Source organism: Penicillium vulpinum, assembly GCF_028829585.1.
Source record: "Penicillium vulpinum strain IBT 29486 chromosome Unknown utg000001l_segment0_segment0, whole genome shotgun sequence".
NCBI lineage: Eukaryota > Fungi > Ascomycota > Eurotiomycetes > Eurotiales > Aspergillaceae > Penicillium > Penicillium vulpinum.
This window is the reverse complement of record NW_026643241.1, coordinates 6,530,604-6,547,883: the sequence shown is the minus strand read 5'-3', so window position 1 is coordinate 6,547,883 and position 17,280 is coordinate 6,530,604. Positions and strand designations below refer to the sequence as shown.

The 17,280-nt window shown below is 49.8% G+C and overlaps 8 protein-coding genes across 8 annotated transcripts; 4 read left to right on the top strand and 4 right to left on the bottom strand.

The window, feature by feature from the left end:
* Nucleotides 1-11: 11 nt before the first annotated feature.
* Nucleotides 12-1,086, bottom strand: thiA (thiamine thiazole synthase; the record flags this gene model as incomplete). Its single annotated transcript, XM_057250040.1, has 2 exons — nt 12-658; nt 741-1,086. 2 exons carry the CDS (start codon nt 1,084-1,086, stop codon nt 12-14), a joined length of 993 nt encoding a protein of 330 aa, XP_057114472.1.
* Nucleotides 1,087-2,194: 1,108 nt separating this feature from the next.
* On the bottom strand, nt 2,195-4,073 carry N7479_002342 (putative MFS transporter; the record flags this gene model as incomplete). Its single annotated transcript, XM_057250039.1, has 6 exons — nt 2,195-2,508; nt 2,582-2,909; nt 2,979-3,450; nt 3,539-3,703; nt 3,772-3,805; nt 3,878-4,073. 6 exons carry the CDS (start codon nt 4,071-4,073, stop codon nt 2,195-2,197), a joined length of 1,509 nt encoding a protein of 502 aa, XP_057114471.1.
* A 904-nt stretch (nt 4,074-4,977) lies between these two features.
* N7479_002341 (uncharacterized protein) lies at nt 4,978-6,994 on the top strand (the record flags this gene model as incomplete). The annotated part of the gene is made up of 3 exons (XM_057250038.1): nt 4,978-5,013; nt 5,090-5,350; nt 5,417-6,994. The coding sequence occupies 3 exons, from the start codon at nt 4,978-4,980 to the stop codon at nt 6,992-6,994; spliced, it is 1,875 nt and encodes a 624-aa protein (XP_057114470.1).
* A 612-nt stretch (nt 6,995-7,606) lies between these two features.
* On the top strand, nt 7,607-8,930 carry N7479_002340 (Eisosome component PIL1/LSP1 family protein; the record flags this gene model as incomplete). The annotated part of the gene is made up of 3 exons (XM_057250037.1): nt 7,607-7,610; nt 7,850-8,412; nt 8,493-8,930. 3 exons carry the CDS (start codon nt 7,607-7,609, stop codon nt 8,928-8,930), a joined length of 1,005 nt encoding a protein of 334 aa, XP_057114469.1.
* Nucleotides 8,931-9,381: 451 nt separating this feature from the next.
* pre2 (proteasome core particle subunit beta 5) lies at nt 9,382-10,740 on the top strand (the record flags this gene model as incomplete). The annotated part of the gene is made up of 6 exons (XM_057250036.1): nt 9,382-9,513; nt 9,707-9,814; nt 9,888-10,043; nt 10,123-10,171; nt 10,238-10,347; nt 10,405-10,740. The coding sequence occupies 6 exons, from the start codon at nt 9,382-9,384 to the stop codon at nt 10,738-10,740; spliced, it is 891 nt and encodes a 296-aa protein (XP_057114468.1).
* Nucleotides 10,741-10,957: 217 nt separating this feature from the next.
* Nucleotides 10,958-12,394, bottom strand: N7479_002338 (Zn(II)2Cys6 transcription factor; the record flags this gene model as incomplete). The annotated part of the gene is made up of 1 exon (XM_057250035.1): nt 10,958-12,394. The coding sequence occupies one exon, from the start codon at nt 12,392-12,394 to the stop codon at nt 10,958-10,960; it is 1,437 nt and encodes a 478-aa protein (XP_057114467.1).
* Nucleotides 12,395-12,861: 467 nt separating this feature from the next.
* N7479_002337 (glycoside hydrolase family 13 protein) lies at nt 12,862-14,598 on the bottom strand (the record flags this gene model as incomplete). Its single annotated transcript, XM_057250034.1, has 1 exon — nt 12,862-14,598. One exon carries the CDS (start codon nt 14,596-14,598, stop codon nt 12,862-12,864), a length of 1,737 nt encoding a protein of 578 aa, XP_057114466.1.
* A 1,014-nt stretch (nt 14,599-15,612) lies between these two features.
* On the top strand, nt 15,613-17,241 carry N7479_002336 (MFS maltose permease MalP; the record flags this gene model as incomplete). The annotated part of the gene is made up of 1 exon (XM_057250033.1): nt 15,613-17,241. One exon carries the CDS (start codon nt 15,613-15,615, stop codon nt 17,239-17,241), a length of 1,629 nt encoding a protein of 542 aa, XP_057114465.1.
* Nucleotides 17,242-17,280: the final 39 nt, after the last annotated feature.

The following is a 17,280-nucleotide window of genomic DNA, read 5'->3' as shown; positions in this document are numbered from 1 at the left end:
AGAGTGCGAGTTTACTCGGCACACTCGCGCTTACGGGTTTCGTAGACACGCAGAGTCTCCTCAGCAGCCTTAACACCGCTCATAACCATAGCGCCGAAAGTAGGGCCCATACGGTTGAAGCCATCAATCTCCGACAGCTCCATACCACCAATGATAAGACCCTTAGCGACCTCACGGGTGTTCTTAACAATAGCATCCTCAGCCGCGTTCATGTCAAGGCCACGCATGCCGCCTAGCTTCTCAATAGCGTTCATGGAGACAAGACGCTTAGCGCAGAAGGCGCCGAATGGTCCGTCGTGGCCAGTAGTACTGATGATAACGGGGGCATTGATAGTGTTGGGGTCCATGCAGGAGTGGTCGTCGTGGTGGAGGGTGACGAGGGTCCAGTTGACGACGACACCGGCGAGGCGGATATCCTCGCCATCTGGGCGGGTGATCAGGTCCTCGACACAGGTTGCGTTGAAGAGCTTGACATTAGGGAAGGCGAGGACCTTTGACAGGAGGGTCGACGTGAAGAGAGCGGCGTGCTTGACGACCACGAAGTTGGGGTTCGTGGGCTCTTCTTCAAAGGGAACGCCAAGCTCAGTCAGGAAGGCGTCTGCGGGGCGTCGGAGGATCATAGCGCTGAATAGCTGGCCACCTAGCCAAGCACCACCGCCTGTATGGTATGTTAGTAATGCTATGTTGGTCTGAGCGTGTATTTCTATGAGAGTCTGCTCCCATATATGGACAAGACTAACCGGGCGACACAGAGGCCTCCACGATGGCAATCTTCAGGTCTGGACGGGCCTTGGCGAGCACGAAGGCAGCGCTCAGACCACAGGAACCGGCACCAACGATGACAACATCGCTCTCGGCGTAGTTGTCCAGATCCTGGAAGTAGCGACGGGTCATGGCGCGCGAGACTTGGCTCTCGCGGATAGGGGCGAACTTGAACTCATCCCATTTGTTGCCGAACTGTTCAAGAAGGTTTGTCTGGCCCTGACCGGTTAGGGTGGTAGTCACCGACTCAGGGACGATGACCTTGCCCTTGATGCCGGTAGGGGCAACAGTAGCAGACTCAAACATGGCAGCGGGAGGAGACATAATGGCTCAGAGATCAAGTCGGAGATATGACTTTGATTCTTGGTTAGTTTGACTACTCTATTTAGGGGGAGGGGGAGAGGGGAGGGCATGATCCTTTCGCTGGTATTATCCAGATCAAGTTAAAGGCCGTATAATCTCAGAACGAACTCACGCCGATGGTGAATTTGAATGTAGACATTGAAGTTCACCACCGACGCAAGAACGAACACCGGCTCACACCCAGAAGTTACCTGAGATACCTTGATCCCTGAGGGATAATATGCCCAACCAAAGAGTATCCATGGCTCCCAAAGGAAGGGCAGTATGTACTTGTTTGGGATCTAAACAAGAGTCAGCCCCGAGGGTATGTAAGTATATAGTGGTAGATAGTTACTGTTGTAATATGTATGCGTCAATTAGATTGATGAAGAAAAGAGAAGAAGAGGAGAAAGAACTGCGAACAGTGCGACCTTATATATGCCACTGTCATTTTGACCCCACCATCCCACCTATGGAGATGTCATATTTTTCCGACACTCTCCGGTTTTCCGGTGAGCTCCTTTTCCCGACCAAAGCACGAATGAAAGGTCCCAATGAAGTGACGTTGCTGGCTTCTCTGGCTTTTGGCTTCATGAGTGGCCCGGAGCGTTCTGTCCCGCGCTTCCTCCTTTGCCCCACGGAGGAGGTTTCCCGGGTACAACATACGCTAAATATGTAACTACAAGGTATAATTCTTGAATACCACCAAATGGGAACATAGTACTTCGTACATCAATAACTCTTATACTGTGGGATCCTGTTAAACTTGTCTAGATGTATAGATGGGGTGTTTCGTGGCATTTATATTGTACTGATGGGTGACTACATACATATGTATGTACGTCGCCACAAGGTGGCAGGATCGCAGAGTGAGAGCAATTATTATCAATAATAAGATCCACCTAGAGTCGCTTGGTGCAAAACTGTGAATTCAACAGGAAATACAGAGTACAAAGTATATATAGTTCATTTTGTTTTCGAAGACCCTTTGGGACTTGACATCATAGTCATGCTTGGAACTGGGAATATATATAAAAACACAAGGAGACACAAGAGAATATGTAGTGATGTCCATTACCGAATTCAAAAATCACAACACAAAACGGTAGTTAGCACCGTAATTATCCTCCGCTACCGGGGCGTCCACGGATTTTGTCGGATCTTCTTCTATGCGAGACCCATACTTTGTGTCAAGGCGTCGGTTCTCCCACACCAGGAGCGCACGCATACACAAAGCGAGGAATGTGGTGAAGAACATGAAAGCAGCACAGATTGCCATACCTTTTACATACCTTGGAGCTTGTTCATCTGGGAAAATATTTGTGCCCAGGAAAGGACCACACTGACCGATCAGGTTCAGCAGAATGATACCTCCACCACGGCGGGTATCGGAACCCTGATTGTCTGTACGTACAACGTAGCACATCCAATCAGTGAAAAGCCTTTACATCAAATGACTAGAAAGGAAATGACTCACTCAGAACCCACGGCAAAATATTGGCGATCGAGGGAAAGACCCCACAGGCTGCCAAGAACACACCAAAATATCGAACACCAACTGATGTACAAGTTGCGCAGAGGATATACCCCACACCCCCAATCATTGATAAAGCTGCGATCGTCAATCCACGTTGCTGAATGCGATCTGCCACCCAGGTGGTCGCGATTGTCGCCAGGAATGATGCAAAGAACGGAGGTGCAGTGAGTCCCTGGGCATTGATGGCTGTGAACCCCATCTCCTTGAGAATGGTGGGTAGGAATACGGGCAGAGAAGAAAAACTGACGTTACAGCTGAAGTACATCAACTAGGTACACGGTTTAACATCAGCAAGTTCTCCGCACAATATACACAATGATGCTGATGTTCGACTTACTGCTGTAATCCACGCTTTCACATCGAGAAGCGTCATGGCTAATTCCTTCCATTGGATCTTGCCCGTACGATCTTGCTCACCGGATTGTTGCAATGCACGGGCACGCGCAACATCCTTCTCTTCATCAGTCAGGAACTGAGCGTGTAGTGGGCTATCTGGCACATAGAACCAAGCCAACAGGGCAGCCGCGCAGACTGGAACACCCTCAACCAGGAATAGCAATCGCCAATTTGCCAATGCAGCATGTCCCGAAGTAATACCATAGGCTAAGGCACCGGCGAATGTATTTGCCAGCGGTGCAGCAGCCAGAAACATACCGCATCGGAGACCCAGCTCGTGGCGACGGTAGAAGAATGATAGCAGATAGGGCACACCAGGACCGAAGCCAGCCTCGAAGGCGCCCATCAGGAACCGAAGTGCCATCATGCCTTGCCGATTTGTGACCGCTGCCTGGCACGTTGCTACCAGACCCCTTTCCATCATTCGTCAGTTTATGATTCATAGATTCATATACATTTGCAATTCCGGCTGATTGACAGCATTGCACATGGGATTCATACCAGGAGAACACGACGAAGGCAGCCCATTTGTGAGGTTTGATAATTTTCCACATCAGTGCTTGGAATTCAAACAATGTATATGAAATATAGAATATCGTCAAGAGCCAGGCGTAGCTTTTTCCATCAAGGCCGAGGTCCTCTTCCATACCGGCGATTTTGGCATTGCTATGATCTACATTGTCAGCGGTCGTGCTATTGTGCATGCAGGTCCAAAGATGGTGCAGCGGACGTACCCGATATTACTTCGGTCGAGGAAAGCAAGGAGATCTAGATACCACAGAAAAAAGCACATGGTTAGAACATAGTTCGTTTAATGTCCTGGGGAGCCTCGAAGCATACAGAAAAATCCCAGTAACGTCGGAACACGCCAGTCTAGTTTCCTCACCACTCGACGCTCCAACTCTGGATCAATAGCCGGCAAGCTTGCATTGGGTAGTTTCTCCTCATGAGCGGGCACGGCGATTTTCTCAATATCTTCGTCCGGGGCTACTTGGATTATATCCTCCGGCTGCTCCTGCTTTCTTAAAAAGCCCATAATGAATTTGAGTCGTCTCAATGGACAATGGATTACTGTTCTGAGGTTGAAAACGGGATAGAAGAGAGAGAGACCCGGACAGATCTCCGGGGTTCGGAGGCATACTTATTCGCGGGGTGAAAGGGGGAAAAACCTAGGATCGGCAGAGGCGTACTACATAGTACAGGAACTAATGGCCAGCTCGGGTCAGATTCGTAGTCATTGGCGGGGACTGCAAAACCACATGTGTATTGATATTCTATTGGTCCTGGGACAGTGGACGAGATTTTGAGTGGAGAATTGGAGAGGAGAATGCGGAGGAATTGGCAAAAGCTTAGGTGGAGCTGCCGCCTTTGTTGAACCCCGAGGTTGGGGTTGGAGTACTTTGTACTTTGTAGGTCGTATATAAACCTTTTCTAAGGGTATGAGAATACACTGTGTCGTTTTTTGACCTTTGAGCCTTGACTCAGGATACCTATATACTTATTTTCAAGGTTGAAAGAAAGAAAAAAGATTCATATACACAAAAATGCTATTTGTCAACCAGTGTGTAGAGCATACCATTTCTCATCTGCCAACATCCATGTTTAAAATGTTCGGCTATAATGTTGTAGTAGCATCACTGATTTATCTTCTAGTGTCTATGTATACAGAATTACATAAATAATGAATGAATGAATCTCTCAAACTGGGAAAACACATGGAAAAAAAGCTGATGCCTGTAGATTAAGGTGTTATGCACATCAGGTCGTTGTGGATGACCGTATCAAAAATCTCCCGCGTAGTGTCGCGTTTATTGAACACCCCCATCCTTCATTGCTCTTGCCTGTCTACCTCCATCGCATCCCAATTGTTTCCCTTGTTTCGAACTCGATTCACTCGTATCTTCCCAAAGTTGATTGCACTTGGCGATCAAGCGCCCAATATGGATGACCCAGCCACACGCATCCCGGGGCAGCTGGTAAGACCCCGACAACTTCCTATAGCGATTGCCCTATGATCTGGAACCCCCACTAATATTGTCGCAATTATGATAGCTCCCCCACATGCACCTGGTTTCGCGCAACCGATATCCTAGCATGCACATGATGCCCTCCGAGACCGCCGTCGAGTATTTGACGAGCGCACCCCGGATCTGCCAATCTCAGCCAATGCATTGGACATTCCTAGATGGTCCCCCAGATGGGACTGTCATGCTTACATGGCAGCCACAAAACCACCTAGGCAATAATTTTGCTAGTGATGGCTATATCTGGGCTGACCAGGAACAGGCCTTTACCTTCGAATCACGCGGCTATGTATGCCTCCTGCAATGAAGCTTCCCTTGCTCTACGTGGATTCTATTCTAATATTTGAGGGCACAGACTGTCGAGATGTACCTTCAACGAAGCGGTTTCCACCCTCCCAATGAGCCCGTGGCCACACACTGCCGCAAGCGCTACCGCATCACCTCGTCCAAAGTACCGAATGCTCCCCAGCCCGACCCATCACTGTGGATTGTGCACTACACCCGTGCAGCGCCTCAAGACCATGCCCCTGCAAACCGAATTCAACTTACACCCCAAATGCAGGGCATGATGAGCCAGCGCCGCTTCCTTCAGAGCCAAGGGCAATTGGCCCGCAAGGACTTTTTGCTTCATGATCGCAACAGCTGGCCAGTCATCAACTTCCCACAAATGACTCCGCAGAACTTTGGACAACCTGGTGCTTACCCGGCTGCCGCGCCTCGTGGGCCTGGTTTCTATACCCCCCAGGGTCATCCCGGTGCAGTTGCGCCCAATGCACCAGTAGCCAAAGGACCGCGCGGACACCGTGCGCCCTCGGCCGCCCTCGCTTCTGCAACAGCTGATTTTGCTATTGAAGATGAGGACGTCTCCAGCGGTGACGCTATGGATCTTTTGACTCCCCGCGATGTCAGCAAGATGCGGTACCAGCAGCACCACGAGTGGATGGAGGAAATCTTTGCGTCGCCATACAGTATCTCACAAATTACGCCAGTTTCTTTGGGCCTGGGCCGAAAGGGAGAGCTCGAGTCTCTGACCGCAGGCTTCTTTGATGCTCCTGTTGGAACCTCTGGTGGGGAAGGCCAGGAGGCGGGCGACGCCCCGCAGGCTAACAAGATGGAATCGGCCAAGGCAGAGGAGTTTGCTGAGCGGGTTTCCAAAAAGGTGGCAGACATGACTGCCGAGATCGAAAACTTGAAGAAACAGCATGCTCGCCGGATGCAACGTTTCAACCGAAGCTCATTGCTCAAGGATGCCGAGTTGCGCCTTCGAGAGTCTGCTGCCGACCCGACCGAAAAGGGCCCAGAGATTTGGAGATTGGAGGGCCGAGTGGTCATTCCAACAGAGGATGAAACCCCGCAATTGGATTATATTGAGGATAAGGCCAAATACAGGGTTGACGAGGTAGTCCGGGAAGTTGAGACTGCCTGGAATAAGCAAATCGTTGCCGAACCTAAGGTATCCTGTGTCGAGAAGGGCGGTTTATTGGAGAAGATTGAGCCCGAACACAAAGACGAGCCTGATTCATTTACTAATGATATGGTCATGGACGATGATTCCCACCTACTCAATCAATTTGGCAGCCCCCCAGGTGTGGGTGCAGGTGCAGTCTCAGGTGTTTCCGTCAATGGACAGCCGATTCATGGCGCTGATATGTCTGGTGATGTTGACATGGATTTGGGCGACCAGCTCCACGGTGGTACTAATGGCCAGGCCAACGACTGGGTAATGGTGAACAATGAGGCCAAAGATCATGGCCCGGTTGGTGAAGACTTCGACTTTACCAACATCGACAGTGCCGGTGATGCCTTGGCGGCTTATAGCGAGCAGAATGATGGGCTTGACTTGCCAGACCTGGATAACTCGGCGTTTGGCGACGCATTCCATGCATCTGACAACGAACACTCGCACAACCCTGATACGGATGACATTTCCTAGTCTTTTGAAATATTTTCATATGAAAGTAGTTTTTTATTTCTTTTTTTTCTAACGAATGATTATGCAGATCAGTCATTCTGGTCTGTTCCAGGCGTTGCGGGGCTTGCTGTTCGGGGGTCTGGATTTAGGATGCTTTAGCTGGTTGTGTACCATAAGATTCGCCAGAGGAGAATTTCTGTTTCCTCTGGCTCTGCGAATTTCTTTCTCGTGGCCTCGAATCCTGAGGATAGAGTGTGGGATCTCTCATGAATTTAATCCCTGTTTTCCACTATATTGTTCACTGTAGGTTTGATTGAATGAGATATTTCCCAATTAGGAAGGTAGCAATATTCAGAATCTGCAAATAAAGATACAATTCCCTTTTCTATGATCTATGATTATATACCTATGAAGTGCATTCCCAATTGGAATATAGGATCATAATTAACTAATAGTCTCCAGGGCTAGTAGCTGGTAGGTACTGTACTATCAGTACTCTAATATCGGGAAGTCGGTCGAGAATGATGATCAGCCTTAAAGATACTTACAAGTTAACTCAAAGTGCATAAGACCATCACCACTCATGACTATTCTACAACATCAATCTTGAAATTTCCGCAATCGGACGAAGTGATGTGTATGAACTGTTCAACTCGACATCCGTCCCTCCCCGTTAATGACGTCAGCCACCGGGACTGTACTTCCTCTAAGGTAAAAGAAGAAGAATAGGGTTCGACCATCGTCATCTATAGGAAGCTACCACCTGACTTATCCATTACCTCTCCCAGATTCTCATTTCTCAACTTCTCATCTTCAAACATATCACCCCCCGTAACCCTAGCTTGTATTGATTGAACCATATCTACATACAACAAGATGTACGTATTCTACAGTTCTCATACTTCACTTTGGCTAAACCAAATTCCAGGAACCGCAACCTTTCATTCCGATCGCGCAACAAGGAGCCACCTGCCAGCCGGCAGCGGTTCGGCATCTCGACCTTGCGCGGGATGCAAGCGCCGGAGTTGAGCCGCAAGATGACCAAGCTGATCAAAAGCGAGAACACCGCCATCGGTGCCCACGAAGCTGCCGGCCGTGAGCGTGTCGCAATCGCCGCCCAGCTCTCTGAATGGGGAGAGGCGACTGAAGACGACAATGTCTCCGACATCTCCGACAAGCTAGGTGTCTTGCTCGCCGAGATAGGAGAGCAGGAAGACGGCTTCGCGCAGAACCTCGAGGACTATCGTGGTATCCTGAAGCAGATTCGCAACATGGAGGCCTCGGTGCAGCCGTCACGCGAGCAGCGCCAGAAGGTCACTGACGAGATTGCCAAGCTCAAGTACAAGGATCCTTCGAGTCCTCGTCTGGTCACGCTGGAGCATGAGCTTGTCCGGGCTGAGGCTCAGAACTTGGTTGCTGAGGCGCAGCTGTCTAACGTCGTAAGTTTGATTCTGACTTCGTTCTGTTCTTGTGTGGTGTGTTGAGGTTAGTTTTTCGCTAACGTTCATCTCATCTGTAGACACGCCAAAAGCTCAAGGAGGCCTATGACATCCATCTGGCGGCCGTCATTGAGCGCGCCGAGAAGCAGACTATTCTGGCTCGCCATGCTCGTCGCCTGCTTCACTACATTGATGACTCTCCTGTTGTTCCTGGCGATGCACGCCAGGCGTATGACCATGAGCTCTCGGCGCGCCAGATCCTCGAGGATGCCGAGAATGACCTCCGTGGATGGGAACCCAGCGTTGAGCCTATTCCCTCTACCACCGCCCAGGATTCTCAGGCTCAGGCCAATGGTATCAATGGTATCAGCAGTTCCAGTGTCAATGGACTCGATGAGGTGTCAGAGCAACAGTCGGATGTTCTCGAGAATGTCTCTGTGATTGAAGGTTACACCGAACCAGTGGGAAGCGGTGCGCTGCCCGCGAGGATGGTGGTTGTGGAGCCTTCGCCTGCGTGATCGATTCAATCCTTCTCAAGAGGTTCATTGGTCTCCTTTTTTTTGTTCGATACGGACATACTTCAGCTGTTATCTGTAAACTCGATTCTTCGCCTCAGATTGGGCACCAAACGGTGCAGGTGTTTTCGGGAAAGGCGTTGGCACTGAACACAGGGCTATACTCAGGAAATATGCGCAGTGTGTATTGTAAAGTTAATTCGCTAATTCTTTAATTCTTTAATTCTTTAATTTGTGGTTTTGACTTATTCTCTTTCTTCTAAAAATGATATGAAATCGTACTGCGATTTGTAGCAGTGCATTCACGTGACCGCAGGCGCCAGAGTGACGCGGAAACCCCGAGCTCCAGCGGAGCTCCAACCATCGCTCTACTGTCTCACCAGAATCCCTTTCACGTCTTTCCAGCATCTTTTTTTTCTAATTTCCCCCTTATTTTATCTCACTTCAGTATACAATGGATAAACTTGTTGCCCAATATTCACGCGCTCCCCATCAAAATGAGATGTACTCAGAGCAAGAGCAGCAGGACCTCACTGCGAGCGTCCCTCCACTCTCGCTGAAGTTCAGCCTTCCTCCTGTCGATAACGTGAGTTTCTGATAAATATTGTGGCAGATTCTCGTTGGTTTGGATGGCGGTTTGATCAGAGGGAGTGTGTCTATCCTGACGTCAACCTAAGCTGCGCCGTCATCACAGCTATGCCTAAGAGAATCGCTAGCCAGAACCTATCTATGATTGAAAGAAGCAAACTATCGGATTGGCACTGACTTCTTTTATCTAGCACTCTGCTTTCCTGCGTGCCATGACCGATGATCACTCCAATCCTAGCTGTCCTATCAAGCTTGCCCACGGCACAACAACCCTGGCCTTCCGGTTCCAGGGCGGTATCGTACGTTTCCCTAGGTTATACCATGATTCTGTTAGTTCTGGGGCATGTTATGCTGATTGATATATTGGGTTAGATCGTGTGTACCGATTCACGAGCAACAGCCGGCAACTGGATTGCCAGTCAGACAGTCAAGAAGGTCATTCCTGTATCGCGGTTGAGTCGGGGTGAGGACAAGAAGTCAAATGAGCCAACGCCAGGACTTCTGGGAACGATGGCTGGTGGTGCAGCTGTAAGTTTGGACCACAAGTGATGATGACAAGTGATGGTGTGATGGATGTTGGTTGCTGATGGTTGTTGCGAATTGCTAGGATTGTCAATATTGGTTGCGGTATTTGAGTCAGCAGTGCACTCTGCATGGTAAGTCAGCTCGATCCTTGATATCTGCAGAGATTGGAAGGACATTGCTGATGAATTCCCATCTAGAAATCCGACACAAGCGCCGCATCACTGTTGCGGCCGCGTCCAAGATTCTTGCCAACCTCACTTACGCCTACAAGGGATACGGACTTAGCATGGGAACTATGTTAGCAGGAGTATGTCTCATGCATCATCTACAGCCATGAGACTCGAGGACTGACAATGATCTCTAGATGACGCCCCAAGAAGGACCCGCCCTGTACTACATCGACTCCGACGGCACTCGTCTCCCCGGTAACCTGTTCTGTGTTGGATCCGGTCAGACTTTTGCTTATGGTGTGCTGGACGCTGAGTACAAATATGACCTGACCGAGGAGGAGGCATTGAACCTGGGCCGCCGAGCCATTCTTGCTGCCATGCATCGTGATGCCTACTCCGGTGGTTTTATTAACCTGTACCACGTCAAGGAAGAGGGATGGGTGCACCACGGATTCGATGACATGAACCCTATCTTCTGGAACACGAAGCTCGAGAAGGGCGAGTTCTCCAACGTGACATCTGAGTTGTAAACGGGTCTAGAGGAATGAATTTTTGTGTGTAATATTGATATCGATATGTCATTGGATTATGCTTAGGTTTCAAGTGTCAACGCTGGTTTCAACCTATGTACTGTTGTTCAATCAGGTGGACGGCACTCAGCTAAACACATGCTGGCTCATCTCACATTAGGAGTCGCCCTGCCTTTCTCTAGGCCTACCCCTTTCATAAGATAACTCTGATCTCCAACTAAACAGCCAATTGCATAGCTATCTCAATCTGCGGGAACCTCCCCCTAATCAAACGAAACTTGTCCAACAGAATATGTTTCGGCATAACCTGCAGATTATGAAAAGAAAGCACAACCCCCTGTATAAAAACAATATCATCGATGCGACTCGTCGTCTCCTCCCTAGTCGCCTGTGGCACATGAATCACCACATCAGCAATAGTATTAACAATCTCCAACAACTTGCTAATCATCGATGAGCCATGCATGCGAATTGTATTCTGCGAGATCTTCGTCAAGAACTGCCTGAGCTGACTCGATAACCTCAACGGCATCTCCAGTTCCAACGACGGACACGACGCATGCGAACTAAGCAAACAATTCGACATTGCCATCTGCCACAACAGGGTCCTCATCCACTGCCTCGTAACAACCAAATCCGCCTGCTGCAGCTCCGACAGCGCAGAAACCTCCACCTCCCACAACGCATCATCCAGCTCCCGGTGTTTCCGCTCAACCCACGACGCAGTCACCTGCGTGCGGTCTCCAATCCACAGACTAATAAACGACGCATCCAGCATGCAGAACGTCTTGATCACCTGCATCCAACCCTGCTGGATTTCAGGGGCCAAGAATGCATCTTCTTCTGGGTACTGCGTGTGCGGGGGCAATGTCGCCGGAGTAAAGTTCACGATCGACATGAATCGCTCGTGGATGAAGCATTGCCAGTAGAGTCGTTGGCGTCGGGCTCGTTCGGCAGTGGTGAGGCCCGAGTTGATGGTCTTGTCGCTGATGCGAAGCATCTGGATCATGCTGATTGCTTCGCGGAGGTAGAAGAAGCCGAGGTCGTACTGGCCGAGGCTCATGGCGCACATCTGGATGAAGACGCTTGTCATGGCGCGGAGGATTGAGGGTCGGAAGCCTATTACTAGTGGTTGTTGGGTTTCCACGGACTGGCGCATTAGGTCGGTTATTTGTGTTGAGGTTGGTGGGGTTCCAAGTTTGGTGCCGAGTTGAGAAGAGCGAGTTAGGTCCAGGGTGACTGCGGTGAAGGCGTAGATGAAGGCAGCGTGCTCTCTTTCGTGCATCCTCGAGATTGATAGGCGCACTTCTGTGTCGGTGATTATTGGGCTGAATGGGTATACATAGGACATGTAGGCTGGAATTAGGCTTTCAAAGTACGAGATTGGTAGTTGGAGTGAAGCTGTAGGTGCCAGTGGAGAGAGAAGTGGTGTCAGGGAGGCAGTTCGGCTGTTGGCGCTCTTGTATTTCGAGATGACGGCTCCTCGACGTAGTGCATGTTTTCTTGATCGCAATGAACGGTTCTCTGTGTAGGTGCAGAGGAGATCCAGGTGCTCGCATTGCTGGCATCTTTGTTGGCCGTTACAGCGAACTTTGCGGCGATTACATGGGTCGCATGCTTTGGGAACTCGCGACTGAGAATTTGGACTAGCCATTTTCTCTTGTGATTTTAAGGGGTCAGGGGTAGATCTGTTGATGTCTAGTCGAAACATGTACTTCCTTTTCCCCGCGTTCTTGAAGAAGGCCTTGGCAACTAAGACTCTTAGCGCCACGGGCCTGTTCTCCGTCTATGTTGGAACTATGAAAAATTCACGTGTGAGAAACTGCCTAGGTAGGCCTACCCCATATAAATATGCATTAATTTGCATTAATTAAAAGCTTGGTAAAACTGGAATCCGGGGTGAATCTGGGGTAAGGCTGAGATGAGCTGGGGTGTACGGTACTTTTAGGCCGGCTATATATATATCAGGGCGTTTACTTAGGTACGTAAAAGTGTGGATATTAATTACTCAGGTTCTGAAATCATCCAATAAGCATAATTGATTGCAATCTGTCCTAATGGTGTCCTCTATTGGACCAGTTTGAGTATCATGGGCTATCTGACCTGTGGTATACCCCAGCCCTAAACCAAAAAGACTCTTCCCTCAAACGCCTGTAAGTCCTCCTTGTGTCCAGTTACATTTCCAGCCAATAATTTCCAATCTTCGCTCTTCACAGAATCCGGTTTCTGGAACTTCTGTGTTGTATCCGAGAAGTTGAGAACCACCAAAATAGTCTGGTTGCGACTTGTCTTGGTATAGGTGAAGACACTCTGATTTGGCTCATCGAGAATATCAAACTCTCCAAAGACCAGGAGATCAGCATATTCCTTGCGCAACTCATTCATCTGTTTCCAGAAAGAAAGTACAGAAGATGAGTCTTTCTCTTGGAGCTTCACATTGATCTCGGGGTAATTGTCATTCGGGCGCATCCACGGCTTTGCCGATGAGGCCGGTGAAAAGCCCGCATTGGCTTCAGCACTCCATTGCATGGGGAGTCTCGAGTGATCTCTCGCCAAATGCTGCAGAGAATCCATGGCCATGCTCAACGCGGCTGGATCTTCGCCAGATGCTTTGCTTGTCATTTGATAGTAGTTGGTGCTATCGATGTCTTTGTATTCGTCAATGGTCCACTCCCGGGGCGCATTCACCATTCCAATCTCTTGGCCCTGGTAGATGAACTGTGTGCCGGAAAGTGTGCTTTGCATCATGGCAAGCATCTTTGCCGACCGAACCCTCAACTCGGGTGTCTTGTCAGAACCGAACCGACTTACAGAGCGACCCTGGTCGTGGTTTTCCATGAACACTGTGGTCCATGCATCAGTGCCCCTGATGATATCTTGTGTGTTCTTCACTGCATTCTTCAGTTCTCGTAGATTCCAGCCTGGGAAAGTGGTGAGGAACTTATAGTCCTTGCCCTGGCCGAGGTCCACGAGGTCGAACTGGAAGACCATGCTCAGCTGCTTCTCTGCTGCTGAGACATAGCGCAGAACACCCTCCAAGGTATGTGTGTTTGGCAGTTCGCCAACGGTCATTGCATCGTATTTGGAAAGCACCTCGTTCATCTCGCTCAGGTACTCGTGAATGCGAGGACCGTTGCAGAACAGATCAAAAGCAGGTTGCGTTTCGGACTTTGGATCAAGGATTGGGGCATTGGCATACGCGGGGTGCTTGCTGTACATGTTGACCGTATCGACTCGGAAGCCATCTACGCCCTTCTGCAGCCAGAATTCCATCGCAGACTCGTAGATTTCCTGACGAGTCTCGGCATTCTCCCAATTGACATCAGGTTGCTCAACACAGAACAGATGGAGATAATATTCTTGTGTTGTCTCGTCCCACTCCCATGCACTGCCTCCAAAAATGCTGCGCCAGTTATTTGGCGGCTGACGGTTTCCATTGGCATCATACTTCGCTGGCTTCCAGATGTACCAGTCGCGCTTGGGGTTTGTCTTTGAAGAGCGGGACTCTTTGAACCACTGGTGCTGGTCTGAGGTGTGGTTTACCACCAGATCCAGGATAATTCGAAGTCCCCGCTTGTGGCATGCATCAATGAGGGTCTCCATATCTTGGACAGTGCCATAAGGGCCATATACGCTTTGGTAGTCGGAAATATCGTAGCCCATGTCAATCTGTGGGCTGTCATACATTGGACACAGCCATATCACATCTACACCAAGGCTTGTGATGTAATCGAGGGACGAGATGATCCCTGGAATGTCTCCAATGCCATCACCATTGGAATCTTTGAAGCTGGCAGGGTATATTTGGTAGATGATGGAATTTTTCCACCACTTTTCGCCTACTATAGCAGGAGACATGGTGAATGTAAAGGATTGGGTAAGAAATGGCAAATGAAGAGAAAAATACACAAGATAGGAGAAAGTGCGGAAGGTATATATACCCAAAGCATTCAATTTGGGATCATCATTGCATTACCTACAGCTCAATGATTGAGTCCAGGCTCCTCTGATATGCATGTAGGAGAGGGTCATTGCTGGGTCACTGCTCTCTAATTGACTTGATGTCGGGCCGACTGTCAAAATTAGCCATATCTCGTGCCACTCATTTTCCTGCGGGGGCTTTTTTTTCTAATACTGCTCGAGGAATGGCAGTGCTACAGTAGGATGGAGATTTCCACTAATTCCCACTTATTTCACTCAATTGCACGATCCGGAGAGCATACCGAGCTGTCCAACGTATTTAACCATGTGAAATGCCAAGAGTCTCCGAGCCGATTCGTCTCTTCTCCGGACCTAGCTGATCTCAGTTAGATCGCCGAACAGGATTGAGGAGGGGAGAAGGAGTATATCGGGCCGACACTTCACCAATCAACCTGCGCGATGCCCTGTGTTTCGTATTGACTGCTTTAGGGTTATCGCTTCACCTGAATCAGTTAGACGGATGGAAAATTCCATGCGGGGCAATTGCAGGGCAATTGCAAAGTAAATACAAAGCAAATGAAGATCACAGTGTCCCTCTTCATCCCTCTCCGGCCCGACATCAGTCCAATCATGACTCTCCCACAAAATCCGGGGATAGTGGGCTGACCCTAGACCTACCCCGTAAAGATAAACCGGGGAAAGTTTCTCCACGCCACTATTTTCGCTTGTTGGAAGGAAAATAAGCAAAGAAATAAACTTGACGGAAAAGTGGGCCAATTGTATTCCGTTTTTGTCCTCGCTCCTTATGGACTCATCGTCGGCGACAATTAGGAAATTTTTGTATATAAGTGTCCAACTCCCCCATGGTATACCTCTCTTCCATCCAGTCCAGTTCACATACAACCTCCTGGAATCATTCTCGGGGCCTTCGTTGCCACCATTATCCCAGCAATGGCTTCCGAAAAGCAAGCCAGCGACCATGTCGAGAAGCATGACTCGATCGAGCCAGCAGGCAATGTCCTGCCGGGCTTCTCAGACCAACAAACCACCAATGAAGCCCACGCTGCCATTCAAAAAGAACACAACATGACCGCCATGGAAGCCCTAAGGCTCTATCCCAAGGCTGTGGCCTGGTCCCTCCTCCTCTCCTGCGCCATCATCATGGAAGGCTACGACGTGGTCCTGATCGGCTCATTCTTCGCCTTCCCAGCTTTCAACGAGAAATACGGCGGCCTCATGTCCAACGGAAAGTACGGCCTCGCCGCCTCCTGGCAAGCGGCCCTAACCAACTCAATGAGCTGCGGTCAGATCATAGGTCTCTTCGTCAACGGTATCGTCTCCGAGCGCTACGGCTACCGCAAAACTCTAATGGCCTGTCTCGCTACCACCGTCGGATTCATCTTCATCCTCTTCTTCGCTCCAAATGTCCAGACCCTCGTCGCCGGCGAGCTGCTCATGGGTATCCCCCTCGGTGTCTACCAGACGCTCACAGTCACATACGCTTCAGAGGTATGCCCCGTCGCACTGCGCGCCTATCTCACCACCTACGTCAACTTGTGCTGGGTATTCGGACAGCTCATCGCCTCAGGCGTGCTGAAGGGTCTCGTCGAACACACCGATCAGTGGGCATACCGCATCCCCTTCGCCATCCAGTGGGTGTGGCCTGTGCCGATCTTCATTGGAGTGTATCTCGCACCCGAGAGTCCGTGGTGGCTTGTGCGGAAGGATAGACGTGAAGACGCCATCAAGGCTGTGAAAAGACTCACGCGCGCCGATCCCAACTTCAGCGCCGAGGAGACCGTCTCCATGATTGTGTATACGAATGCAATGGAACAGCAAACCGAGAATGGCGCTTCGTATATGGACTGCTTTAAGGGCACTGACCTGCGACGCACAGAGATCGCGTGCTGTGTGTGGGCGGTGCAGAGTCTGTGCGGTAGCGGTCTGATGGGCTACTCGACTGTCTTCTACCAGCGTGCTGGACTGGCGGACTCGCAGTCATTTACGATGTCGCTGGCACAGTATGCGATTGGAGTTGTTGGTACTTTCAGCTCGTGGCTGTTTATGACGTACTTCGGTCGCCGCACGCTGTATGTCGGTGGCCTGATGATTTTGGCTGTTATCCTGTTTGTGATTGGGTTTATATCGATTGCGCCGGCGACTTCGGCGCTCTCGTGGGCTACGGGATCGATGTTGCTTGTGTATACGTTCATCTATGATTCGACTATCGGGCCGGTGTGTTTCTCACTGGTTTCGGAGATGCCTTCATCGAGACTCCGGACTAAGACCGTTGTGCTGGCAAGAAATACGTACAACGTGCTCAATCTGGTGACTGGTATTATCATTCCTTATATGTTGAACGTGGATGCGTGGGATTGGAGGGGAAAGTCTGGGTTCTTCTGGGGTGGACTTTGCATTCTCTGTCTTGTTTGGTCGTTCTTCAGACTTCCTGAGCCCAAGGGTCGCTCTTATGCTGAGTTGGATGTTCTGTTTGAGAACAAGGTGCGCACAAGGGAGTTCCCGAATGCGAAGACCGGTTTGGTACAGAGTGAGCTCGAAGGGGAGAAGGGCTCGGTTTAAGGTATAATATTTGGAAGGTAATAGTGGAATTATAGTGCG